This window comes from Hippoglossus stenolepis, chromosome 1 (genome assembly GCF_022539355.2).
Source record: "Hippoglossus stenolepis isolate QCI-W04-F060 chromosome 1, HSTE1.2, whole genome shotgun sequence".
Taxonomy (NCBI): domain Eukaryota; kingdom Metazoa; phylum Chordata; class Actinopteri; order Pleuronectiformes; family Pleuronectidae; genus Hippoglossus; species Hippoglossus stenolepis.
The window spans coordinates 240,359-267,858 of NC_061483.1; the positions used below are offsets into that span (position 1 = coordinate 240,359).

The window sequence follows — 27,500 nt, forward strand, 5'->3', positions numbered from 1 at the left end:
AATCCACATATTTGTTTTTAAGGATTTTCCTCTATATGAATATATAAGGGTTAGGCCCTAACCCTGATCTGTCTCTATGTCAGTTGTGTATCAGGGCATGAACATGACCGTCTGTTACCCCAGTGTGGGACAAGATGGCATCCAGAACGAAGGCAACGCGGTCGCCATCATTGGAGCGGCCATCATGTACTGCTGTGTCCTCTTCGCATGGTGAGTCATTCGTCTGTCAGTCACCAAATGGAAAAGTATAGAATCATTAGAGTTCAGACTTCTACCAACTCCTTTTAAATCTGCTGGATCCAGATTTTTACTTTGATTAAATCACACCCATAAATATCAGTCCTTTAAATAAGCCATTTTATTTTTATTTATTCAAGAGCCATGAATTATTCTCTGAGAAATCTCACAATGTTAAAGAAACCCTGGATCCCGGTAGATCCCTGATCCTGGATCTAAACTGATTTGTTCTTTCTTAGCTCGTGTCAAAACCTTCCAATAAAGATTTGTTTGGTAGTTTTTGTGTAATCCTGCTGTCAATCAAACCAACAAACCAACGGACGGGGGTGAAGCAATGAAGAAGTTTCACTTCACTTATTGATCATTGATTGAATTCTAATATCTAATATTCTGCAGTAATGAAGCTTCGTACCTGGCTGAGGTGTTTGGTCCGTTTTGGATGATTAAAGTTTATCGTTACGAGTTCCAGAAAGCAACGTGCTGCTTCTGCTGCCCTGAGGAAGAGGAAGGTTTGTTTCCATCTGATTCTTCTTCTGTTATCAGGGATTTACATCGTGATTTATATATAAATATAATGTATATATATATATATATACTCAGCCATAGATTTGTCTGTTTCAGCTGAGGATGAGTTTGTGATTGACGACGAGGACAAAGGTTGTCAGAAGGTTATTCACAACGAGACGCAGCGAGTGGCCTACAGCTACTTCTTCTTCCATTTTGTCTTCTTCTTGGCTTCGCTCTATGTGATGATGACGCTGACCAACTGGTTCAGGTCAGTCAAGTTTTTTCTCATGTTGGGAGATGGTGCATCTTCAGTGACTGAACATCATCAGCTCCAACCTTCATTTATTCTGCAACATAACAATAAAATGGAAAACTCTAACCCTTAGAAAGTGGCTGAAAGATTCAATAAACAGGATAAGACATTTCCTTTTGTTCATTAATTCCACTGTGCAAGTATCGTTCATTAACAGATCGGGACTAAAGTACATGATCCTAATTTTTTGGTGCATTTCACTTGAATGATTCACTAATTTTTCTGATTCACTAATTTTTCAATTGTATTGCAGTTTGTTTTTGAATTCAGAATAATTGAAGTAGATGGAGGAGGGGATAGATTGAGGGATAAAAGAGGAAATCAGAGTCATGGATGGATGATGTCAGACGTCAGCTGGTGGTTGGAGGAAACCAGGGGAGTTAAGATGAATGGAAGAAAGTGTAGATGTGACAACTGTAAATAAAGATGGATGACACGTCTCCACTTTCTCCTATTTCAAGGAAGCCAAATATCCTGATGACAGAACCCATCTTTAACAAGCATTTATTTAACATCTACTTTGATTTTTTTTGTTGGGTCCATGTCCCATCTGTTAACATGGAGGAGGAAGGGTTTATGACCTATACTGCAGCCAGCCACCAGGGGGCATGACAATTATTCGTCTTCATTTTGGCAGCTGTCATGTCGTCCATCTTTAGTAACAGTCGGCGGGTGTGGTTTCTGAATCTAGATTTAAAACTTTAAAACCTCTCAATAAGATTTGTCAACACGAGTTAAACTGTGTCACCAGCTACGAGTCGGCGGTGTTGGAGACGACCTTCACCCACGGCAGCTGGTCCACCTTCTGGGTGAAGATGTCGTCGTGCTGGGCCTGTGTCATCCTCTACCTCTGGCTGCTGCTGGGCCCTCTGTGCAGTTGTCAGTCCGAATCCCGACCTCGACGCTCACGTATCAAACGACGCGCAGCATCGTCCCGTCACGTCACCGTCAGCGTCTGACAACCTGTGAGGGGCCGGCAGGACGACAAGGGGTCAGATGACCGAGGGCCTGTTTGTGGCGCCTCCAATCAGAGGGCATCAAGAGTGCAGGTCTCAGGGGTCAGGGGTCAAAGACTGACGGTGCTGCGAGAAGGACCAATCAGAGAGCTTCGTTCCCTGTTGAGAAGAGCTGATGTCACAGGCTCGACAACATGAACTTAAACCACTGGACTCCGCTGTGGAAACACACTTAACACAATGAATTGCCAAAGGGGTTAAAGGAGTGAAGTGTCACTCTGTGTAATGTGAGAATTACAGTAATTCAGTCTAAAGATCCATAAACGTTTCATTTTAGTATTATTTTAAATTTTTTGCTGTTTTTAGACTTTTACTATTATAACAGAGGAGCAATTCTAGATATTTGCTGTAATGTTGCTACAGAGGCACACGTCCCTATTATTATGATTTTTCTAGTAAACCATACCTATCCCTAACCCATTTTGATGGGCAAAGTTTGTGGTCATGAACAAATCTTTCTTGGTGTTTAAAGTTCAATCAAACTCAAGAACTGGTCCTTACACAAAGTTCCAGTGAATTAAAGTTAAAGTTACATCAATCATCAAAGAAATGAAGTAAATATTGAGTTAGATCTCCGTCTAAATCATTTCACATGTCAAAAGGTCCTCGAGCAAGAAACTGAACCCAAATGACGTGTTCCTGACGTGTTCCTGACGTGAAACCCACATGTTTCGAACATGTTCCTCACATGTTCTGGAGGTTCTGGATGTGAGAACAAATGTCTGAGTCAGTGTCTCTGGACATTTTCTGGATCTTCTCCTGCAGCCTCCTGGTAAAATGTGTGTAACATGTCAGAGTGAGTCCATGTGAGGAGACAGCAGGACAATGTGTGGAAGCTTCCCAGTGAGCGAGTGGACGTGTTGATGAGGTTTCTAACACGTGACGGACGTGAAACTGGAAGAACACAAACATCTCAGGATGAAGAAGAGGAGCCGTACACGTAGAAGACGAAGACGTCAACTTGGAAACACGAGGAGGTTCCAGATCTTTTGGTGCTGAGGGCCGACGCCGGTGTGGATGAGCTGTAAACAACAACACTGATCTTTCCACAGCAGAGTTTATACGTCATGTCCGGCCTCCTGCTGCTCTACAGGCTCCGCCCCTGCTGCTCTACAGGCTCCGCCCCTGCTGCTCTACAGGCTCCGCCCTCGCCTGATGTTCCCACATGTTCCTGTTTGAACGAGTCGGACCCGACAACCTGCTGCTGCTGCTTCACAAACACTAACTACACAACATGTCAGGACGCAAGTGTCTGGATACTTTCCAGAGTACATGTCTGAAAACAGTTTATTAAAAACTCTTTTTTGTTTAAATAACAAAAAAATCATTAATACTTAACAAGTGAAATTTTACATTCCAATCTGGAATCTCAGCTTTCATCAAGTTACACGACACAGTGTAATTACAGAGAATAACTTAACATCCTTTTTATTCAGTTATGTGAAGTCGTCAATGAGCTTCAGGACCGGTTCTTAATTCCAGATCCAAACTAAAGAGAGATTTGTTCATGTGTTAAAATGAACCTTGAAGTGTCAAAGATCTCAGGATCAACAGATTCTCTTCAGTATTTCTCACTGCTCAGTGACCGAGGGTCTGAACGAGCGAGGCAGCTAAACTGACACAGTGTTCAACAAGAGATTCGTTTCAATGTTGTTTAATTGGGACAAAAGTTAGTTTGCATTTTAACATCATTTTCTTCTGAATCTGTTAATAATGTCTAGAGTCAATTGTCAATGTTTACATCTTTTATTTTGCATTTGTTACTGGATTTGAAACGAGGAGTGCTCGAAAACAAATGTGAACTCCAGAGGAGATGGAAGTTTTCTGTCTCATGCCTTCAGATAAAGTAGTCGTGTCTATGAGACGCTGAGGTGAATCTAAAATAGCACCACCTCTTCCCCATCCCTCAAAAGTTCATGTTGAGGTTCAAACCTGGGATAATAAGTCAAATATATATAGAGATAGGAAGAGATGTATATATATATATATATATGCAGTTTTATTATCTGTAGCAGTGTTTCCTTTGTTGTAGATGTAAAGACTTGTTGTAAATACAATGTTTTCTTACAAACGCTGGTTCTGGTGTATTTTTGTTCATTTGTGTGCTAAAAAAACCTTAAAACATAACTAGATTTACTTTAAAATAAAGTTGCAATGGTTCAACCACTATAATAATTTTATATTTTAATTCATACTTTACATAGACAAATGTACAAATAAGTTTTTTTGGCACAGGTAGATGAGCTTTGGGGGAGAAACTGTTTTTCAGATACACAACAAAAGGCACAAGAGTTAACTATGAACCGTCTGTGCCACAAAATAAAATACTGTGTATTTCATCACAAAGCAGACCTGATGTAACCATACTTTACAAATATCAAACACTGTGAAATACATTAAACAAGTGACACCAAATAAGTTTAAGCTTATGTTTTTATACATAAATAGAGTATGAAGTCATGTGTTTAAATATCTTGAGTTAAAGCTAAAAGAAATAAATTCACCTTCATAACCTGAACATCTGGGATGTTCAGTATTTTGTGACTGTTTTGGAAGTTTTTTTAATTAAATTATATTCTCATCCACATTTATAATTAATTTTTTGTTTTGGCAGCTCGATCTCATGCTTTAAGTTTGAAGCTACATCCACACAACTACGTTTTCATTAAAACTCATCATCTCTGCTACAGATTCTTCTGACGTCCACACGAGTCTGGACAGAGACGTGTGGACGCTGCTGGACGCGTTTTAGTTTGAAAACTCTGAGGGTTTTACTCTGGACGAACAGAAACTGAGATTTTAGGAAACGATGACGAACCTCTTGCTGATTGGTTCTTTTCATATTGCTATGTTAATCCAGATGTTCACATGTGGAGGAGACCAGATGTTAATCCAGATGTTCACATGTGGAGGAGTCCAGATGTTAATCCAGATATTAATCCAGATGTCCACATGTAGAGGAGACCAGATGTTAATCCAGATGTCCACATGTAGAGGAGACCAGATGTTAATCCAGATGTCCACATGTAGAGGAGACCAGATGTTAATCCAGATGTTGACATGTGGAGGAGACCAGATGTTAATCCAGATGTCCACATGTAGAGGAGACCAGATGTTAATCCAGATGTTGACATGTAGAGGAGACCAGATGTTTTTAGCCTCGTTCTCTCTGCAACTAACAAACAAATGCTTCCTGTGCACACCGGCTCGTGCACGCCCAGTGCACGTCGGGGGTCATGTGAGGTGTGTTTTCATGTTGAGTGGACGGAGACGGTTTGGAGACATGTTTCTGTGGATGCAGCCTCAGTGTCAATAAAACCCAACATTTAATGTCGATAGCATTTAAACATTTGCTCCTGCACAAACTTTACTGAGCAGCTGGAAACATCTGGAGTCCTGACGAATGAGAAGAGGCAGATGTCGACTGTGAAGCTGTTTCCAGTGTTTTGAGGTAAATTTTTACTTTTAGGTTTCCACATAAAAACACGATATACAAAATGAAATGGCTGCTGTGGAAAATCAGCAGTAACAAAAAGGCTATTTCAGTCAAGGTTCTCCTCTTTGGTTTGTGTTGAAAGGTGAACTATCGTCCACCTAAAGTGCTCGATATGGTTTAATAACCTTTTTGGTTCATTAATATGGCTTCAGCGGAGATTGGAGGACGGAGCAGCTGATCCTGTGGAGAAGGTGAAGAAAGATTCAGTTTCCACACTCAACCCCTCAGCTCCGCCGGTCGTTTGGCTCCTCTGTTGCTGCAGAGTCTTTCGAGCGGTCGCAGCAGCTCGTCCTCTCTGGGTCTGTACGCCACCACGTAGCTGGTGTCCTCCAGCAGGATGCGGTTTAACGTTTGCTCGTAGTTAATGTGACGACGCACCATGAGTATATACTGTCTTCCGTCCTCCAGGTGAGGACAGTCACACACGTTGGGGACCCAGAGGAATTCCCGGTGCTCCAGACGGAAGCGGTTCCGGTAGGTGTGGATGATCTGGACGTCGTAACGCGTTTCCTCGCCTCGGTACAACTTCCCAAGGACTCTGGCCCGGAAAACTGACAGAGACATCGAATGTTGAACAAAGTGCACATTCAACTCAACGTTCGGTCACAAGTTATTTACAAACAGCAAATCAACAAGATTCTGACTTACCAAAGTCCTTCTGACAATACTGTCTCTGTCGTTCCCTTCGCCCTTTCACACGCGGACATTTTCCACAATGTCCTGAAGAATGAACACAGCAGAAATATAAATTTACAAAACTGGACCTTATAACAATATGTCAACATGTTAGGAGACATAGTAATTTAAGATATAAGATATATTAAGATATGATAATAGTAAGTATATTAGATGGTGGTGCATGTTGGAAGGTGCCTGAACATCTGCTGACATCTCAGTTTGACGTACTTCCAGCTGAGGGCTGAGGCAGGAGGTTCCTGTGGTTCTCCTCCCGCTCCAGGCGCGGCAGGACGGCCAGGTGGGGGCGCTGGTGAGGCTGCTGGCGGCGGGTTTGGTGGCCTGACTGGCGTGGCGTTTTCTCCGGCTTGAAAACTAACAAGAAAGAAAACACACCAATGTTTTTTATATTTTATTTTATTGAAATAGTTTTAAAGATTAATTGGATCAAACTGAAACTGTGGTTAACAGCTGCTCTGACATATTAAGTTCTTCTTCTGTAAATATTTTTTATATTCTTCACTTTTATTTTTATATAGGCTATTCAATATTTTTTTTCACTTATTGCTTGTAGTACTTCGAAGTACCTTTGCTTTTTAATGTGAATTATATTTTTCCTTATTTTTCTTCTTACTATGAGAAAGATGAGAAAACTGTTTGTGTGGATGTTTGTCTCATTGTGGTGAACGACCCACTTCTTGCAAATTGAACAAATTTCACACGACAATGGCAGCGTGGCTCAGGGGGAAAGGAGGGTCGTCCACGAACCAGAAGATCGGTGGTTTGATCACTTCAGTCCACTCGCCAAAGTTTCCTTGGGCAAGATACTGAACCCTAACTTCCCCCTGACAGCTGAGTCGACAGTGTGTGATGGATGTGTGATAGAAAAAGATTAGTGTGTTCATTCATGGATGAACGTGGTTTTACTGCTATGAAAAGACTATACAAATATTAATACAGTCCATTTACCATTACCAAACCAATTCTGTATCACAGATCAAATACATAACTGCACTGTGAGTTAGCAAGTTTCCTTGTTAACTCACAAACAATAAAAAATATTTTTGGCAAAAATCATGAGCTGGAAAACGTTTAGATTTATTATCCTGTTGTATAGATTCCGACAGAAGTACAGTGTAATTTACAGTGTAACTTACAGTGTAACTTACAGTGTAACCTACAGTGTAAGTTACAGTGTAAGTTACAGTGTAATGTACAGTGTAACCTACAGTGTAATTTACAGTGCAACCTACAGTGTAACCTACAGTGTAACTTACAGTGTAAGTTACAGTGTAATGTACAGTGCAACCTACAGTGTAACTTACAGTGAAACTCAGAGTGAACCTACAGTGTACTTTAAAGTGTAACTTACAGTGTAACTTACAATCTTCTTACAGTGTTACAGTGTAACCTACAGTGTAACTTACAGTGTAACCTACAGTGTAATTTACAGTGTAACTTACAGTGCAACCTACAGTGTAACTTACAGTGTAACTTACAGTGTAACCTACAGTGTAATTTACAGTGTAAGTTACAGTGTAATTTACAGTGCAACCTACAGTGTAACTTACAGTGTAACTTACAGTTAACCTACAGTGTAATTTACAGTGTAACATACAGTGTAACTTACAGTGTAACTTACAGTGTAACTTACAGTGTAACATACAGTGTAACTTACAGTGCAACCTACAGTGTAACTTACAGTGTAACTGTAATTTACAGTGTAACATACAGTGTAACTTACAGTGTAACTTACAGTGTAACCTACAGTGTAATTTACAGTGTAACTTACAGTGTAACTTACAGTGTAATTTACAGTGTAACATACAGTGTAACTTACAGTGTAACCTACAGTGTAACTTACAGTGTAACTTACAGTGTGACTTACAGTGTAACTTACAGTGCAACTTACAGTGTAACTTACAGTGTAATTTACAGTGTAACCTACAGTGTAATTTACAGTGCAACCTACAGTGTAACCTACAGTGTAATTTACAGTGTAACTTACAGTGTAACCTACAGTGCAACCTACAGTGTAACTTACAGTGTAATCTACAGTGTAACTTACAGTGTAATTTACAGTGTAACATACAGTGTAACCTACAGTGCAACCTACAGTGTAACTTACAGTGTAATTTACAGTGTAACATACAGTGTAACTTACAGTGCAACCTACAGTGTAACTTACAGTGTAACTTACAGTGTAACATACAGTGTAACTTACAGTGTAACTTACAGTGTAACTTACAGTGTAACTTACAGTGTAACTTACAGTGTAACTTACAGTGTAACCCTTACCCTCGATAATGCAGCAGCAGCAGAAACCAGGTCCACGTGCAGAAAAACTCTTTATCATTAGTTTTTAATTCCGAATCCACCACACAAGTGTTTTCACTTATCAAGCCTGAGTTTGATAACCTAACCCCAAACCCGATATAACCTTAAAATAACTTTAATGTTACCAAATATAACCCTAACATAACGGTAATATAACTAGTAGGATATTAGGCGTAACTTCCATACAGGGTTGGTAGCATACAGCTGTATAAATACGTTATATTAGTTTGGGTTATCTGATCGGTACTCAGTGTTGGGCAGGGGTGGAACAATGGTATCAGAACATCTCTGATTGTGTTGTGGTGAAAATGGAACCGAAACAACTCTGTGTTAACGGATCCACTTGGATTCTTTCTCTCTATGAAGAAGATGAAGGTCTTACACCAGTGTGGTTTGGTGGTGACTGGAGGAGGCCGGGTGGTGGTGGGTTGATCCCAGTAGCTGGCAGTGTGGTGAGGCTGACGCAGTGGACTCCTCCTCCCATGGTAAAGGGCGTACTGGTCTGATGGAAGCCAGTACTCGTACTCGATGCCTGAGTTTCTGTCTGTTGCCAGCACCTGCACACAAGGACAACATGGAAACATTGAGAGTGGCCTGGGTTTGAATGTTCTGTGAAGGATTCATAAAATGTGTCCTACATTCAGTGGCTGCATCCTTTCTAGGATGCATTTATAGATGGATTGTGGCTAGGCTGTCCCATTTCAATTCAATTCTATTCTATTCTATTTGTATAGTACCAAATCATAATATACATTATCTCATAGAAGGTCAAGACCTTAAGAATTATACAGAAACCAACAGTTCCCACCACGAGCAGCTCTGACTCCTTCAAAGCTGAACTTCCATTACTGAGCAACGTAGGATCCAATGGGTGGATTCTTCTAGAGCCAACCTATCCCAGGTTTCATTGCATGGTAGAGATTAAGAAAGCTAGCTAGCTGGATTGGTTTAGTTAAGATACAGCATCTCCAGGTCCTCAGACAAGATGATGACCAAACTATCATCTTACGGTTCTATCAGGGGTCTCTCACCATCAGATGAAGGTCTTCCTGGGTCGGTCCTGGCACCTCAAAGCTCTCCCAGGTGTCTGCAGAGCGTCGGTACAGCAGCTTGGTCCCAGCTACGGTGTACTCACCTGGAACACTAATCTTCCAGTTACCATTGATAACAAATTGGGAGCGACCATTCTGGAGGGCTGGGCGAGAGGAGAAGGTGATGGGAGGAAGGAAAGAAGGAAAAGTTTGCTGTTATTCACTGTTGATAAGTGAGTCAAAGGTTTTTCTAAGGACCAAATACCAACAATAATGTCTCTATATCAGTGGGTGAAGGCTGAAGGTATGTCAGCTATGTGTGGCAGCTGTCTCCCCTCAGGGCTAAGAGGGATTTACATGACGATGGAATCCAGTACCTTCACCTGCTCCGGCCCTGTGGTCAAGACCTCACTGTTTTATTTTGGTCTCGTAAACAGGGATGAGAATAGATGCCCTTGGTTATTATGTTGACTGGAGAACATGTAGCAGGTCCAGAGACCAAATGAGACAGAGTCCCTCTTGTCTCCGGGGAGAAGTAGCAGAACGCCTCAGGATTCTGCTTATATGTGATATAATCATTACAATAAATATAAGATATTTGTGTTATTGAAAATGTTTTCATGCTGTTTTCTATTGTGATTGGTCAGTGTGGGAAATGTCGGCCTCTGCTCTCACATGACCTGGTTTAAATAGGGGGCGTGTCAGACGAGCTACTAAGGTCATGTGACATCATAACTTTGTGGAAGTAACAATAGAAGTAATAACTATGGTTCTATGGAGTAACTCTCTTTACCTGCAGAAGATCTTACCCAGATAATTCCTGCTGTCATCAGTGACTCGGATGTGAGTGGCTCCAGCCGGTATCATGGCCACCTCATTGTATCCAAAAGGTCCATCTGCTCAACAGAGACCTTCAGTTAGAACGTTGGTTTTATTTTATATTTTTATGACCAGGAACACGACAAAAAATTGAAATGAGGCAGAGAGAAGAAAAGCCTCAGAACTCAAGAACATTAAAACTCATTTATATTGAGGATTCAACTTCAAACAGCAAATTCAATCATCATCTCAAACATTAACATTAACCGTTCAATAATAAATATCCAGGAGAACCGTCCAGTTCTCCTGATGTTCTATGGTTCTCCTGCTGTTCCATTGTACCCCTGGTGTTCTAGGGTACCCCTGATGTTCTATAGTCCTCCTTCTGTTCTATGGTTCTCCTGCTGTTCCATGAACTCATCACGTTCTGTGAAGAACACGTACTTTCAGTATTTTCTCATTCATCTCTTTCAGAAACTATGCAGAACTTTGATCTGTGGAGCTTCAGACAGATGTGACCTTGAGGCCCTCTGACCTTGTGAGGAACCATCTTGTTCCACCCCCCTCCACCAGTTTTTTCTTTGTGGAGAAACGCAGCGGCAGAGAAAAGCTGCTGAGGCGCCCAAACATAACTATTATTACTAAAGACTATTATCAGCCTGTGTTGTTCTCGCTCCGTCTGAGCCTCTGTTACAGAACCACTCTCAGATGATTGTTTATGTTTTATAAACTGATGAATTCTATCAAATCCTAAAACAGGATCGAAAATAAATGTCAGATTTTCTTTCTTTTCTGTGATGAAATCTTTTTCCATCACAACCTGAATGATTATTAAACGTACGTTTGTGGATAACAGATGTTTTTCACTGTTTCGTTCCCTCCTCACTAAGCTTCTGTTTCAGTCTCTGGAGAGTTGATCTAATAACCTGTAAATAAAGATGGACGACATGATGGCTTCCAAAGGGGAAGCCAAAATGTCTTGATCGTCCCCGGAAAATGTTTCTGTCATTTCAGGTCTTATCTCACTGATGTTTGTTCATGTTTCTGATCAGTTTGGTTTGAATTTGTTATTTGATGATTTAAAAACTGAGAAGGTGATTGACAGCTGAGACTGACTCAGGATTGGTTGAGAACAACAGAATCTTGCTGTTGCGGCTCCACCCCCGATCATTTCCGACTCAAGAAGGAAGGAGATATGTTGTTTATCTTAATATATAAATACATATCTACAGTCGTCTATGGTTGTTGATGACATAATGCTGCTGATTTGTGGGTCTTTACCTAAAAGGGTTAGGGTTAGGGTATATTGTTGTTTTTATGGCCGATGCACCAACCACACCAAGTCAATTTCCTGTATGTGAAAATATACTTGGCCAATAAAAGAATTCTGATTCTGATTCTGAAAAGAAATAGAAAATGTACATTGAGAATTTCCAAAGAAAAATGAGTCACATGGATTCAGCAGGGGGTAAGATCATTTATTATTTGATGTATCTGATTATATCTTATTCTACCTCTTTATATATATATAAAGTATGAGTATGAGCAAACCACAGAAACTCTGCAGGTTCAACCTCCTCCCAACAGTTTTATCTGGTCAGAGTTTTCCTCTGAGCTTCAGGGTCCAGTGGAGGTTGGAGCAAGAGCATCAGTTAACTTGTGGCCTGAGGAGTTCTTCCTCCTTCCTGAAATCGTAATGAGTGTAATTTTGGAGAACACATCATTAACCGACTTCCTCCCTGGACGGCAACACTTGTGTTTATCACACATGTTGCCATGGTGAATGTTCACTTCATCTGAGAACAATCAGCTCCTGACAAATCCTGAATGACCTAAAGACACTTGAGGGGGAAACAGAAACAGGAACTGCACGAATCCCAGATGGTGTTGGCCTGAACAGATTCATTGTGGAGACAATGAGTGTGTGAGTGAGTGTGTGGGTGTGTATCCTACCTGCCTCCAGACCTTTGCTCTGATACACACTCTTGTGGTGCAGGCAGGTGGTGTTTTGTCCTCCACACACCATGCAGGCGTCCTCCTGCTGCTTTGAGCCTAAGATGGAGTCACAGCCCGGTTTCTGTAAAACAAACAGTTTCATCTAAAAATCCACTGATTCCAAAAATCTTTGTGTCGTTTCTCATGAACCGTTCATTTAATCAGCTTCACTTTTCTGTCTGTTAATAAGAAAGTTCAGTGTGGAGTTATGTTCAATTTGGTTTAATATTAAAAACATTAAATAAACATTCGGTATCAGTCAGTGTGGGGGGGGGGGGCAGTGTGTCCTCAGTCTGTGGATAGAGTTGAACATGTCTTCTTCTAGGTCCTCATATGAACTACAGAAGTCCAAATCTTTCCCACCAGATAATTTTGATAATTAGATTATTTTCACCATGATCAGGATCCACTATGATCAGGATCCACTATGATCAGGATCCACCATGATCCACTATGATCAGGATCCACCATGATCAGGATCCACCATGATCAGGATCCACTATGATCAGGATCCACCATGATCCACCATGATCAGGATCCACCATGATCAGGATCCACCATGATCCACCATGATCCACCATGATCCACCATGATCAGGATCCACCATGATCAGGATCCACTATGATCCACCATGATCAGATCCACCAGGATCCACTATGATCAGGATCCACTATGATCAGGATCCACCATGATCCACTATGATCAGGATCCACCATGATCAGGATCCACTAGGATCAGGATCCACCATGATCCACCATGATCAGGATCCACCATGATCCACCATGATCCACCATGATCAGGATCCACTAGGATCAGGATCCACCATGATCCACCATGATCAGGATCCACCATGATCCACCATGATCCACCATGATCAGGATCCACTAGGATCAGGATCCACCATGATCAGGATCCACCATGATCCACCATGATGAGGATCCACCATGATCCCAGGATCCACCATGATCAGGATCCACTAGGATCAGGATCCACCATGATCCACCATGATCAGGATCCACCATGATCCACCATGATCAGGATCCACTATGATCAGGATCCACCATGATCAGGATCCACTAGGATCCAGATCCACCATGATGAGGACCATGACTTTGTCTGCAGCTCCACTCACCAGGCAGCGTCCGTTCACACACAGCTCTCCAGGCTCCGAGCTGCAGGAGGTTCCATCCAGAACTCGTCCGAAGTTGTAGTAGAATTTGTGACCCAGGGCCAAGCAGCTCAGTTCACAGGGGTCAGAGCCTGACAGGGAACAGGGGCAGGTTCTTTATGAAGAATATTCATTATATATAATAAATATGATTCATCACATGTGATGTGTCGTATGTTATCGTAATCACCTGCATATTTTACATCTATGTGTAAATAGTTTCTGAACTGGAATTCGAGACAGTTATTTTTCATACAATCATAAAATGACACGTCTAGTGACTTTTGTTTTATTAGAATTATTCAGGCTGTGGAATCTGGTCTCAGGTCTGAAGACGTTATCTCAAGATGTCCTGACCCGATTTTCAAATTAAAATATAAATACTACATCCTACTATTAACTCTGATCACATTTCTCTGCTTCCACTGCAGGAAACCTGGAAACCAGGAAACCAGGAAACAACGAAACAACGAAACCAGGAAACCTGGAACCCAGGAAACCAGGAAACCAGGAAACCAGGAAACCTGGAAACCTGGAAACCTGAAACCTGGAAACCTGCAAACAGCTGTTCAGACTTGATCCCCCTCACCTCCGTGAAACGTCGTCCACCTGAAGGTGTTTCCAGCCACTAAGGGTCGATCATTGAAGGCAGCGCACTGCATCTCTCTGAAATCCTCGGAGCCAGGAGCACACTCCTACACACACACACACACACACACACACACACACACACACACACACACACACACACACACACACACACACACACACACACACACACACACACACACACACACACACACACACACACAAAAACTTTGTGTATAAAGAAATAAGAACTTTGTGTATAAAGAAATAAGAGCTTGGTGCTGACCTTCATGTTGCAGATCTTGTATTGTCTGGGTTCTCCTGCACATGGTCCACCTACTGGGTTCCTGAATAAGCAGAGAGAATATAGACTATATGATTATATGTGTGTTGGTTCTGTCACAGAGTAAATACAGACTCTAAACATTTAAATATGAGTTTCAGACTCCTTTATTAAAACAGTTTGCAGTGTAATTAGCCGTTTGATGAATCAAGTCAAATTTAGTATTACATGGTATGAAGCAGTGATTTGCTCTTAAATGCTGTGACTCCAGGCACATGAAGATATGGATCATATGGATCACCTTTATGGCCTGTAAAGTCTGGACATGGGATTTAGAGGTCAAGCCATCAAAACTCTCTCCAGTGCCTCCGAAAAGGCCACTAGGTGGCTCTGAATCAATTAGCAACAATAGAAACTAAGAGAACTGCTTCCAATGCCTTGCCATCAAAACATCGAACGCAGTCCAAGGGACAACTTTTGTCCGTGAGGGGGAACAAGGACAGAGAGATCCTCCTCCACTGACCAGGAGTGGTCAGTTGGACCAAGCCCCAGACTGGGAGATGTTGGTGGACGTGCGCCAGCGGCTCCCAGTCCCATCACATATTATCACTACCACCCTGAGACCTGATGCTCTGGTCCAACACCCTGCTCCTCGTCTACTTGGTAGAACTGACAGAACCCTGTGAGGATAATGCTGATGAATAAGAGGAAAAGGCTGCGATGCAGACATGGAATGGGAGGCAGAGCAACATGGCTGGAAAGCAATAGTTTGACCTGTGGAGGTCGGCTGCAGGAGTTTCATTCCAACATCCACCATCAGGTTGCTCAAAGATCTGGGATCCATGGACAGGTCCTGCTCCAGACCATAAAAGAAATATCCCACACTGAAGAACGCTGCAGCCAACGGCTCTGGATCAGGAGGAAAGATCCCAACTGGGCCCCAGGATGCTAGAGACATGCACCCAGATCAACCTGTGGGGGGCCGGCCTCAGAAGAGGGTGTCTTATGATTTAAAAGTCTGAAACACCTAATGACACTAAAGTACACAACTGAAGACATGTCCCTAACATCCGCTGGTGGTCACTAACATACGTTAACTGAAGCAACACACAGTTAAGCAACACTTAACTGCCTCCTCCAACACGTGGAGGAGACATTTACATGTGACAAAAGACACATGTAAATTATTGAATAAATCATAAAATGTCTTCAGACCATGAAGCTCAGCTGAAGAAATATGACAACGGACAACACGACTGATGGAAACAGTGTAAACAAGAAAGAAAGAAAACATTTTTCATGTCGTCAACCTGCGGGACATGGATGTTATTTACCTGGTGATGCAGGTGCGTGTCCTTACAGAGGCTCCGCCCCCACAGCTGCGGGAGCAGACCGACCAGCCGCTCCACGTCGCCCACTCGTTCTGGAAGTTCAGCTGCCGTCGAGCTCGTGTTGAAGGCCCCGACGAGGCCTCGCCGGACGGCCCCCAGGCAGAGAGCCAGGACGACTGAAGCCGACAGAGAGACGGACACAACTTCATGTTAGTCTTAGTTACTGAGACACCAGACGATAAAACTTCTCTTTAAAGAAAATCATCTTGTCAGAGAAACTTTTCTCAACTAAAATAACACAGAAATAAAGGCCATCTCGCCAACTTTTCTACATCTTGAAAAAATTCCACAAAAGAATTAAAATGACTTCAAATTCCTTTAGTAATTCTCCTGAACTGTATTTTACTGTTGCACTAATTAAAGAAAGCAAGAAAAACACTGAACACAATGTATTGAAAGGGTCAGTGGAATAAACGTGTGTCAAAGGCAGGAAAACAACATGAAAACCATCCATCATCTTTAAAAGCTTCTAACTCTCGTTCTTTCAGGGTCACAGGCGGCTGGAGCCAATGAGACGTCAGCTGAGAGGTGACAACAAGTGGCCAGCGAATCACAAGACTGGAATAAAACAACAACCACCCACACAGGCTCTTCACGTCAGCTGCACATCTGTCAATCGACCGGAACTCCAACAAAACTCGGATCAATGGAACTGATTTGTTTTATCTTGTGCTGATGTTGTCAATCAAAGTTTTAAACACAATTCATTTTATTATTATCATCACATATGGAAGTGATGTAATGAATCAGATGCAATGAAACCTTGTGAATCATCAGCTGAACAATAAAAGTGATTAAAGATGATTAAAGAATCTCAAACACATTCCAGAGGCTTTACCCCGGAGGAGAAACACACACGCGCACGCACACGCACACACGCACGCACACGCACGCACACACGCACGCACACACACACTCACACACTCACACACTCACACACACACACAAACCCACAGTTCCGTGGTGGGGTCACCTGAGGTTGCCCTCATTAGTGTTGGGGCCACTTAAATTAGCATTGATAACAGTTGGGGATGGGGGGGCTGGAATTCAAGATGAATGAAAGTGACCTTTGACCTTTAAATCCTCTCCCCCCCCTCACATGACCAGGAAGTGTTTGAAACATTTAGATATTAACAAACATCCTCTGATCTTAACCCTCAACACAGTGTAGTTACAACCAGCTTGTAGTCTGGAGCTTCACATTTGTTATAATAATAATAATAATAATAATAATAATAATAATAATAATAATAATAATAATAATAAAAGAATGAGATCATTTCATTGGTCAACATCACGTCTGATGTTGATGGATTTCAACAAAATCCAGAGTGAGATGCAGAAATCAGGAAGCAGTTTATCATGATGCAGCCTTAGTACGAGGAAAAGACCTCAGACAGGGGGCGCTGTTCTGAGGGCTGGGGGTTTAACCTGTGTCTAGTTATTCCAGTCGGGCATGGGAGAAGGTTGAGAAGGTGTCTGCCTGATGGACGCCGTCCAATCAGACCAAGGACAGAGGAGGATGTCGACTTATAGGAAACAAAACAACTTTAGAAGACAAATACGCTGCCAGAACAAAAACAATCCAATCAGCCCGCTCCCTGACCTCAGACATCAGCTCAAAGAGCTGTGATTGGTTCACTTCCTTAATGAGCAGGATGTTCCTGGGTGAAACCTGAGAGCTGGCATTTAACTTAATCACAACATTTAAGTCTGTCACTTGTAAGAAAAAGAAAACATAAAGGCTGGAAACGTTGGGCGATTGTGGGAAATTGCCGTGGGCCCCGTCAGGTCAGGACTACAAGGCAGTGTGTGTAGCCTTGTGCCACTTCACATCATCCAACTGTCTTCAGCTGTTTCCATACATGACCTGCGGGTAAAGTTAAGCAGTTACGCAGACGACACCCAGCTGTACATATCTATGAAGCCTGATGAATCTAATCACTTAGTCCAACTTCAGGAATGTCTCAAGAACATCAAGGTCTGGAGGACCCAGAACTTCTTACTTCTAAATTCAGACTGAGCTCATTGTAATGGTCCCTAAACATCTGAGAGAAACACTGTGACCAGATAGTCCCCTTGGTGTTAGCTTGGCCCCCAGCTCCACTGTGAGGAACCTGAGTTAGGACCAGGACATGTGACCCACATATAAAACAAGTCTCTAGACAGCTTTCTTCCACCTGCACAGTATTATGAACATTAGGAACATCCTGTCTCAGAAGGAAGCTGAGAAACTCGTCCATTTGTTCCATCTAGACTGGATCAGTGTGAGTCTTTATTATCAGGACGTCCCAGTAAGTCTGTGAAAAGCCTCCAGTTGGTCCAAGATGCTGCAGCACGAGTGCTGACAGGAACTAGGAGAGATCATATTACTGCTCTCAGCTTCTCTGCACTGGCTCCTTGTAAAACTCTGAACATCAAGATCCTGCTCCTCACATAGAAAGTCCTTCAAACCCTTCATATATCAAAGAGCTCATAACACTGTACTGTCCAAATAGATCACTGCACTCCCAAAACACAGGTTCTCTTGTGGTTCTAGAGTCTGTAAGAGCAGAACAGGAGGTAGAACCTTCAGCTACCAGGCTCCTCTCCTGTGGAACCAGCTCCCACTCTGGGTTCTAGAGTCTGTAAGAGCAGAACAGGAGGTAGAACCTTCAGCTACCAGGCTCCTCTCCTGTGGAACCAGCTCCCACTCTGGGTTCTAGAGTCTGTAAGAGCAGAACAGGAGGTAGAACCTTCAGCTACCAGGGCTCTCTCTCCTGTGGAACCAGCTCCCACTCTGGGTTCTAGAGTCTGTCAGAGTAGAACAGGAGGTAGAACCTTCAGCTACCAGGCTCCTCTTCTGTGGAACCAGCTCCCACTCTGGGTTCTAGAGTCTGTAAGAGGAGAACAGGGGGTAGAACCTTCAGCTACCAGGCTCCTCTCCTGTGGAACCAGCTCTCACTCTGGGTTCTAGAGTCTGTAAGAGCAGAACGGGAGGTAGAACCTTCATCTACCAGGCTCCTCTCCTGTGGAACCAGCTCCCACTCTGGGTTCTAGAGTCTGTAAGAGCAGAACGGGAGGTAGAACCTTCAGCTACCAGGCTCCTCTCCTGTGGAACCAGCTCCCACTCTGGGTTCTAGAGTCTGTAAGAGCAGAACGGGAGGTAGAACCTTCATCTACCAGGCTCCTCTCCTGTGGAACCAGCTCTCACTCTGGGTTCTAGAGTCTGTAAGAGCAGAACGGGAGGTAGAACCTTCAGCTACCAGGCTCCTCTCCTGTGGAACCAGCTCTCACTCTGGGTTCTAGAGTCTGTAAGAGCAGAACAGGAGGTAGAACCTTCAGCTACCAGGCTCCTCTCCTGTGGAACCAGCTCCCACTCTGGGTTCTAGAGTCTGTAAGAGCAGAACAGGAGGTAGAACCTTCAGCTACCAGGCTCCTCTCCTGTGGAACCAGCTCCCTCTGGGTTCTAGAGTCTGTAAGAGCAGAACAGGAGGTAGAACCTTCAGCTACCAGGCTCCTCTCCTGTGGAACCAGCTCCCACTCTGGGTTCTAGAGTCTGTAAGAGCAGAACAGGAGGTAGAACCTTCAGCTACCAGGCTCCTCTCCTGTGGAACCAGCTCCCACTCTGGGTTCTAGAGTAAGACACCTTCTCTACATTTAAGGTTAAACTTCCAACGTTCCTTTTGATACCATCCCTTAGTTATGCTGTCTCATTAACCAGGGTCATTGAAATGAATGAGGGTGGAACCAGCTGAAGGTTTTGACCCAGAGTGGATTCTGTCTCTGCAGTGTTGACTTACGCTCTGTGGGGAGGACAGGCAGACGGGAGCGAGCAGCAGCAGGACAAAGGTCAGGGCCTGGAACAGACTCAGTTTCCTGGAGACACGGAGACAAACAACCACCGTCAGTCGGCTGGTGACATCACCCTGGTCATTTTTCACATTACGTGCACATGAACGCACAAATACAGAAGTGTTGCAGCAGAAGTGTTTGACAGGAAGAAAGAAAAGACACGACCAACACAGCCGAGGTCTTAAGGTCACGGATCACAGGTTTTGTATTGAAACATCATATTAAATATAAAAGGAATTAGCTCCCAGATCCCAGGTTTCATATCAATTAGGAGAAATAACGTCAGTTTGTGACTTTCCTGATGAAACATTAAACCTTAGCAACGTGACTTTATATTTAGATTCCAGCAGCATCATGTTGTGTCAGAAGTAAAGAAGAGTGTTGTGTTAACATCACTTCTGAGCTGATGAAACCTGTTTGTTCAAAGCTCGTCTCTGAAGGAACAGATTCTCGGTCTGACTCATCAAGGGATAAGTGCTTTTTCTGAGAAGCTTCTTGGAAAGCCCTTCTCTTTGATTCTCTTTGATTCTCTTTGATTCTGCGTCCTGGCACCACTTTGCTGTCACATGTTCCAGTTTGTGTGACGGGACGTTTCATTAAAACCTTCTTAATGACAAGATGTGAGAAATCTGGGGAGTTTCACCAACTTAATCTTCTGTGTTTCCTTTGCCCTGATATCTCCTCATCTCACGTCCTCCTCCTCTCTGTGATCTCTCTCTCTCTCTCCCCGTCCACTTTGACTCTTTTAGCCACAAACACCGATCTGCTCCACAGCTTTTGGCTTCTGGCTCGGTCCCAGGTCAGTAGCTGTCCCGGCCAATTAAACGATTCAGATCTGCCTCGGTCGCTGAGCAGCCGCTCCCCCCCGAGCCCTGAGCTCCCGTCCTGTCCTTACATGGGGAATTCATATCAGAGGACCGGTCACGCTGACCTACAGAGACGAGGAGCTCCATCTTTCTCTTTTTCACACAAACCTTTAACTCCTCAGTTTTAAATCTTAAACTTCTCACCAACTGTAACATTTTCAAACAGATTAAATGTGTTTTTATATATGTTTAAATCCACCACAGCTCTGTTTTCCATTAACTCATGATGTTTGCATCAGAAATGCAGATTTCATGTTTAGAAAGGATGTTCATGACTAAACTATTTTTAACCTTTGGTTACTAAACTAAACATTGAGAAAATAAACAGGCAGAATTGAAGAAATGACACTAAATCAGGCAGAAAACCACATTTTACGTTAATGTAAAGTATCAACATGTGAGCAACTTGCCTCATATTAAAGGTCGGGTCACTCGTTTGTTTCTTTTTATCGAAGATGAAATCCTCTTCTTGTCCTGAAAGCATCAATAAATAAAGTCGTCTGAAAGAAATGAAAAGAAGCCGATGACTGTGAACGTTGTGATAAACATGGAAAACTATTGGTCAGCATACCTGTCACTAACCGACCAATCGTGTCCGTGCCTCACTCTACATGACCATGAGTCATCGCGTGGAGAAACGTACAGAGACGAAGGTGTTAGAGAGCCAATCACAGACGAGGAGCAGCTGTCAGTCAGCTCTGGAGGTGGAGCTTTGACCAGACGGCCAATGGGAGGAGTGGGACGTACCAATATCTTTTCAAAGTGAAGCCTGATGTTGCAGCAGATTAACAACCAGCTTTAATAAAACATTCCTCTGATGTTCAAAAAATAGAAGAAATCTGTGTGAATAAAAACACATTTACATGTGAGAATGTGTTGTCGTTGTCGTGTTGTGTTTCAGTTTGTTCTAAAGTAATAACCAGTTACTGCTGCTGTTACACAAACAACACTATACTTACTGTAACACAAACTACACTACACCTTTGGTTACACAACCACAACACTACACTACACTTATTATTACACAACCACAACACAACAATACACCTATTGTTACACAAACAACACAACAATACACTTATTGTTACACAAACAACACTACACAACACTACAGTTTTTTTCTATTTCTTGCTGTAAATGTTAAATTAATCAAAGGATAAAATCATTTGTAATTTTCACAGTTGATCATAAACATCTCTCGAGTTATCTCATCAGATTCGTCTGTTTGAATAACAACTAATTAAATAGTAAGAACTGAAATAATGATATTTTGCAGATTGTGGAAACAAACTCTGAAAAGTGACTGAACTCACGAACGTGTCCTGGAACATTCGCTCCGTCGCTCCCTGAACAAATAAACTTCAGTTTCCGTGTTGTTATCAAGCAGCAACATTCTGCGGCTGTGGTTAAAGTGCAGGAGACACCTGTGTGTGCGTGTGCGTGCGTGTGGTGTGTGCGTCGTGCGTGCGTACGTGCGTGCGTGCGTGCGTGCGTGCGTGTGTGTGTGCGTGTGTGCGTGCGTGGGGTGTGTGCGTGTGTGTGTGCGTGTGTGTTAGTTCTCTGTACAACAGTTTGGAAAGGTCTTCAACCAGGGGCCAGTGTTGACCTTTGAACTCTGATAGATTAATCCCCAGTGGTGGGAGGAGCCTTCTCCTTCTTCCTCCTCTCCTTCTTCCTCCTCTCCTTCTTCCTCCTCTCCTCTCCTATCCTCTTCTTCCTCCTCTCCTTTCCTCTCCTCTTCTTCCTCCTCTCCTCCTCTCCTTCTCCTCTCCTCTCCTCTCCTCTCTCCTTCTTCCTCCCTCTCCTCTCCTCTCTCCTCCTCTCCTCTCCTTCTTCCTCCTCTCCTCTCCTCTCCTCTCCTCCCCCTCCCCTCCTCTCCTCTCCTATCCCCTCCTCTGCCTTCCTCCTCTCCTTTCCTCTCCTCTCCTTCTTACTCCTCTCCTCTCCTCTCCTCTCCTCTCCCCTCCTCTTCTTCCTCCTCTCCTTTCCTCTCCTCTTCTTCCTCCGACAATTAGAGGAAAGTAGTTCTGCGACTCTGCCAAAGTTCTTGAAGCAGATTTACACTCCAACACTTGAGGTAGATAAAAAACTTTTCCTGAAGTTGAAGCTGAAACGAAGCCGCAGGACAGAAGTTCCTGTCTCCACCACTTTCATAATTACAGATAAAAACACTAAATGCTCCAATGACAGAAATCCCACATCTGGATCTCCACCAAAACCAAATCACTTGCTCTTTGGCACAAAGTGGACGTGGCAGATTTCATGAAAATTCTTTCACAGGTTTCAAAACGTCCAGGGGACTAAGAAAGACACAACACTTTTATAATATGGCAGCATCAAACCTTAAAGAGCTCATCGTACCTTATCACCACTAGAGCCCTGAGCTCCCAGAATTCAGGCTGTCGTCCCTAAAGTCTCTAAAGCAGAGGAGGAGCCAGAGCTTCAGCATCAAGCTCCTCTCCTGTGGAATCATCTCAGCTTCAGTTCTGGAGGCAGACTCCCTCTGAACGTTGAAGATTCAAACCTTCCTTGAGGATAAAGCTTATAGTTAGAGCCGGTCCAGGTTTGTCTTGGATCTTAGTTCTGCTGCTGCAGGTCTAGAAGGTCGGGGACACATGACTCACAGAGCTTCTCTTTTAGTAGTTTGACTCTTGTTGAGGGTGAAGGACAGAGGACGTCTCACCTTGTTAAAGACTATGAGACAAACTGGGATATGTGAATATGAGACTATACTAATAAGATTTGATTGATTGATTCTCTCAGTTCTACTGTGTTCTCTGGGTTCTACTTGGTTCTCTGTTTTCTGTATGTTCTCTGTGTTCTACTGAGTTATACAATATGTGTTCTACTGAGTTCTTTGAGTTATGTGTTCTCTCAGTTCTACTGTGTTCTCTGAGTTCTACTGAGTTCTATGTGTTCTGTGTGTTCTACCGTGTTCTCTGAGTTCTACTGAGTTCTCTGGGTTATCTGGGTTCTGTGTTCTCTGTGTTCTATGTGTTCTACTGAGTTCTCTGTGTTTTATGTGTTCTACTGAGTTATCTGTGTTCTCTGTGTTCTGTGTGTTCTACCGTGTTCTACTGAGTTCTATGTGTTCTACTGAGTTCTCTGGGTTCTATGTGTTCTACTGAGTTCTCTGGGTTCTATGTGTTCTACTGAGTTATCTGTGTTCTCTCAGTTCTCTCAGTTCTCTGTGTTCTGTGTTCTGTGTTCTCTGTGCTGTGTTCTCTCAGTTCTCTCAGTTCTCTCAGTTCTCTCAGTTCTCTGTGTTCTCTGAGTTCTCTGTGTTCTCTGTGTTCTCTCAGTTATCTCAGTTCTCTGTGTTCTCTGTGTTCTGTGTTCTCTGTGTTCTCTGTGTTCTGTGTTCTGTCAGTTCTCTCAGTTCTCTGTGTTCTGTGTTCTGTGTTCTCTCAGTTCTCTCAGTTCTCTGTGTTCTGTGTTCTGTGTTCTCTGAGTTCTCTGTTCTGTGTTCTCTGTGTTCTCTGTGTTCTCTCAGTTCTCTCAGTTCTCTGTGTTCTGTGTTCTCTGAGTTCTCTGTGCTGTGTTCTCTCAGTTCTCTGTGTTCTGTGTTCTCTGAGTTCTCTGTGTTCTCTGTGTTCTCTTGTTCTCGAGTTCTCTGAGTTCTGTGTTCTCTGAGTTCTCTCAGTTCTCTGTGTTCTCTGAGTTCTCTGTGTTCTCTGTGTTCTGTGTTCTCGAGTTCTCTGAGTTCTGTGTTCTCTCAGTTCTCTGTGTTCTCTGTGTTCTCTGAGTTCTGTGTTCTCTCAGTTCTCTGTGTTCTCTGAGTTCTGTGTTCTCTCAGTTCTCTGTGTTCTCTGTGTTCTCTGAGTTCTGTGTGTTCTGAGTTCTCTGTGTTCTCTCAGTTCTCTGTGTTCTGTGTTCTGTGTTCTCTCAGTTCTCTGTGTTCTCTGTGTTCTGTGTTCTCTCAGTTCTCTGTGTTCTCTGTGTTCTGTGTTCTCTCAGTTCTCTGTGTTCTGTGTTCTCTGTGTTCTGTGTTCTCTCAGTTCTCTGTGTTCTGTGTTCTCTCAGTTCTCTGTGTTCTCTGTTCTCTGTGTTCTGTGTTCTGTGTTCTCTCAGTTCTCTGTGTTCTGTGTTCTCTCTGTTCTCTGTGTTCTCTGTTCTCTGTGTTCTGTGTTCTCTCAGTTCTCTGTGTTCTGTGTTCTCTCAGTTCTCTGTGTTCTCTGTGTTCTCTGTGTTCTGTGTTCTCTGTGTTCTCTGAGTTCTCTGAGTTCTGTGTTCTGTGTTCTCTGTGTTCCGTTCTCAGTTCTGTTCTCTGTGTTCTCTGAGTTCTCTGAGTTCTGTGTTCTCTCAGTTCTCTGAGTTCTCTGAGTTCTCTGAGTTCTCTGAGTTCTCTGAGTTCTGTGTTCTGTGTTCTCTCAGTTCTCTGAGTTCTGTGTTCTCTCAGTTCTCTCAGTTCTCTGTGTTCTCTCAGTTCTCTGTGTTCTCTCAGTTCTCTGTGTTCTCTGTGTTCTGTGTGTTCTGTGTTCTGTGTTCTCTCAGTTCTCTGAGTTCTGTGTTCTGTGTTCTCTCAGTTCTCTGAGTTCTGTGTTCTGTGTTCTCTGTGTTCTCTGAGTTCGTTCTGTGTTCTCTGTTCTCTGAGTTCTGTGTTCTCGTTCTCTGAGTTCTCTGAGTTCTGTGTTCTCTGAGTTCTGTGTTCTGTGCCTCAGTTCTCTGTGTTCTCTGAGTTCTCTGAGTTCTGTGTTCTGTGTTCTCTCAGTTCTCTGTGTTCTCTCAGTTCTCTGAGTTCTGTGTTCTGTGTTCTCTCAGTTCTCTGAGTTCTTTTCTGTGTTCTCTGTGTTCTCTGATTTCTGTGTTCTGTGTTCTCTGTGTTCTCTGAGTTCTGTGTTCTCTCAGTTCTCTGAGTTCTCTGAGTTCTGTGTTCTCTGAGTTCTGTGTTCTGTGTTCTCTCAGTTCTCTGAGTTCTCTGAGTTCTCTGAGTTCTGTGTTCTGTGTTCTCTGTTCTGAGTTCTCTGTGTTCTCTGTGTTCTCTGAGTTCTGTGTTCTGTGTTCTGTGTTCTCTGAGTTCTGTGTTCTCTCAGTTCGAGTTCTGAGTTCTGTGTTCTCTGAGTTCTGTGTTCTGTGTTCTCTCAGTTCTCTGTTCTCTGTGTTCTCTGAGTTGTGTCTCTCTGAGTTCTTCTCAGTTCTCTGAGTTCTCTGAGTTCTCTGTGTTCTCTGAGTTCTCTGAGTTGAGTTCTCTGAGTTCTGTGTTCTGTGTTCTCTGTGTTCTTCAGTTCGTTGAGTCTCTCTGTTTCTCATTCTCTGAGTTCTTGTTCTCTGAGTTCTCTGAGTTCTCTGAGTTCTCTGTGCTCTGTGTTCTCTGTGTTCTCTCAGTTCTCTGTGTTCTCTCAGTTCTCTGTGTTCTCTGAGTTCCTCTCTGAGTTCTCTGAGTTCTCTGAGTTCTCTGTGTTTTCTGTGTTCTCAGTTCTGTGTTCTCTGTGTTCTCTGTGTTCTCTGAGTTCTCTCAGTTCTCTCAGTTCTCTGAGTTCTCTGTGTTCTGTGTTCTCTCAGTTCTCTCAGTTCTCTGAGGCCGGGCTGGGATCAGATTAAATACGAGCACAGTATTTATAACTCTGACATTAGAGATAAAGCTGCCGTTGGAATGTAGGAATCTGACAGATCTTCACCTCGGTGAAGGAGCAGCACAAACTCTGCAGGCGTCCACAGGATTAACTCCAACTCTTCACAGGAAAACTAATGTGACTAAAGACTGAAGCCTCAAAACACCACGAGGTTTGTTCCACAGTTTTCTGCACAGAACAAACTGTCGGTGGAATTTATCACCTCCTCCTCCGCTGAAGAGCATCAGCTGCTCAAAGAACAAAACACAAAGCTAATGTTGATTCTGTCAATCACAGAACAAACAGGAAAGAGAAACTGGAATGTATCACCTGCTATGAAATAAACTACACACACACACTGACATACACGCAGGCACAGTCACACACACTGACACAGACACAGTCACAGACACACACTTGACATACACGCAGGCACAGTCACACACACTGACACAGTCACAGACACACACACTGACATACACGCAGTCACTGACACTGACACAGTCACAGACCCACACACAGTCACACAAACAAACAGACAGACACTTACACACATAGACACAGACACAGACACAGACACACACACACACACGGACACATACAGTCAGTCACAGACACACACACACACACAGTAACACTCACTCACAGTCACACACACAGACACACTCACACATACAGTCACACACACTAACACACGGACACATACAGTCACAGACACACACACACACACACAGTAAAACTCACTCACAGTCACACACACAGAACACTCACACATACAGTCACACACACTAACACATGGACACATACAGTCACAGTCACAGCACACACACACACACACACACACAGTCACACAAACAAACAGACACTTACACACATAGACACAGTCACAGACACAGACACACACACGGACACATACAGTCAGTCACAGACACACACACAGACACACTCACACATACAGTCACACACACACACGGACACATACAGTCAGTCACAGACACACACACACACAGTAAACACTCACACACAGACAACACTCACCATCACACACACAGACAGTCACACACACTAACACACGGACACATACAGTCACAGACACACACACACACACACAGTAAAACTCACTCACAGTCACACACACAGACACACTCACACATACAGTCACACACACTAACACACGGACACATACAGTCACAGTCACAGACCCACACACACACACACACACACACAGTCACACAAACAAACAGACAGACACTTACACACATAGACACAGTCACAGACACAGACACACACACGGACACATACAGTCAGTCACAGACACACACACAGACACACTCACACATACAGTCACACACACACACACGGACACATACAGTCAGTCACAGACACACACAC

General features: G+C 43.2%; 3 protein-coding genes across 10 annotated transcripts in view; 1 reads left to right on the forward strand and 2 right to left on the reverse strand.

The window, feature by feature from the left end:
• The window catches only part of serinc4 (serine incorporator 4), a 28,127-nt gene extending 25,299 nt beyond the window's left edge, over positions 1-2,828 (forward strand). For both annotated transcript variants that reach the window (XM_035180944.1, XM_035181025.1), the window contains exons 8-11: positions 84-210; positions 634-746; positions 859-1,012; positions 1,809-2,828. In XM_035180944.1, coding sequence (XP_035036835.1) covers positions 84-210; positions 634-746; positions 859-1,012; positions 1,809-2,016 — 602 coding nt within the window. In that variant the 3' untranslated portion in view covers positions 2,017-2,828. The remainder of the gene's footprint in view (positions 1-83; positions 211-633; positions 747-858; positions 1,013-1,808) is intronic.
• Positions 1-27,500, reverse strand: part of LOC118105716 (ras GTPase-activating-like protein IQGAP1) — a 331,334-nt gene that overhangs the window by 238,380 nt on the left and 65,454 nt on the right.
• The window catches only part of adamtsl5 (ADAMTS like 5), a 24,638-nt gene continuing 849 nt past the window's right edge, over positions 3,712-27,500 (reverse strand). Inside the window, exons 2-15 of one of the 7 annotated variants that reach the window (XM_035180116.2) lie at positions 21,128-21,325; positions 20,967-21,056; positions 19,639-19,714; positions 15,800-15,972; positions 14,469-14,529; positions 14,184-14,289; positions 13,559-13,686; positions 12,385-12,508; positions 10,422-10,508; positions 9,613-9,776; positions 8,964-9,138; positions 6,476-6,619; positions 6,218-6,289; positions 3,712-6,120 (exon numbers count right to left, since the gene is read on the reverse strand). In XM_035180116.2, the coding sequence (XP_035036007.1) occupies positions 5,786-6,120; positions 6,218-6,289; positions 6,476-6,619; positions 8,964-9,138; positions 9,613-9,776; positions 10,422-10,508; positions 12,385-12,508; positions 13,559-13,686; positions 14,184-14,289; positions 14,469-14,529; positions 15,800-15,972; positions 19,639-19,714; positions 20,967-21,056; positions 21,128-21,325 (1,933 nt within the window). In that variant the 3' untranslated portion in view covers positions 3,712-5,785. Of the gene's footprint in view, positions 6,121-6,217; positions 6,290-6,475; positions 6,620-8,963; positions 9,139-9,612; positions 9,777-10,421; positions 10,509-12,384; positions 12,509-13,558; positions 13,687-14,183; positions 14,290-14,468; positions 14,530-15,799; positions 15,973-19,638; positions 19,715-20,966; positions 21,057-21,127; positions 21,396-27,500 lie in introns of all 7 variants that reach the window. The other 6 variants (XM_035180638.2, XM_035180288.2, XM_035180711.2 and 3 more) reach the window with 6 other exon arrangements.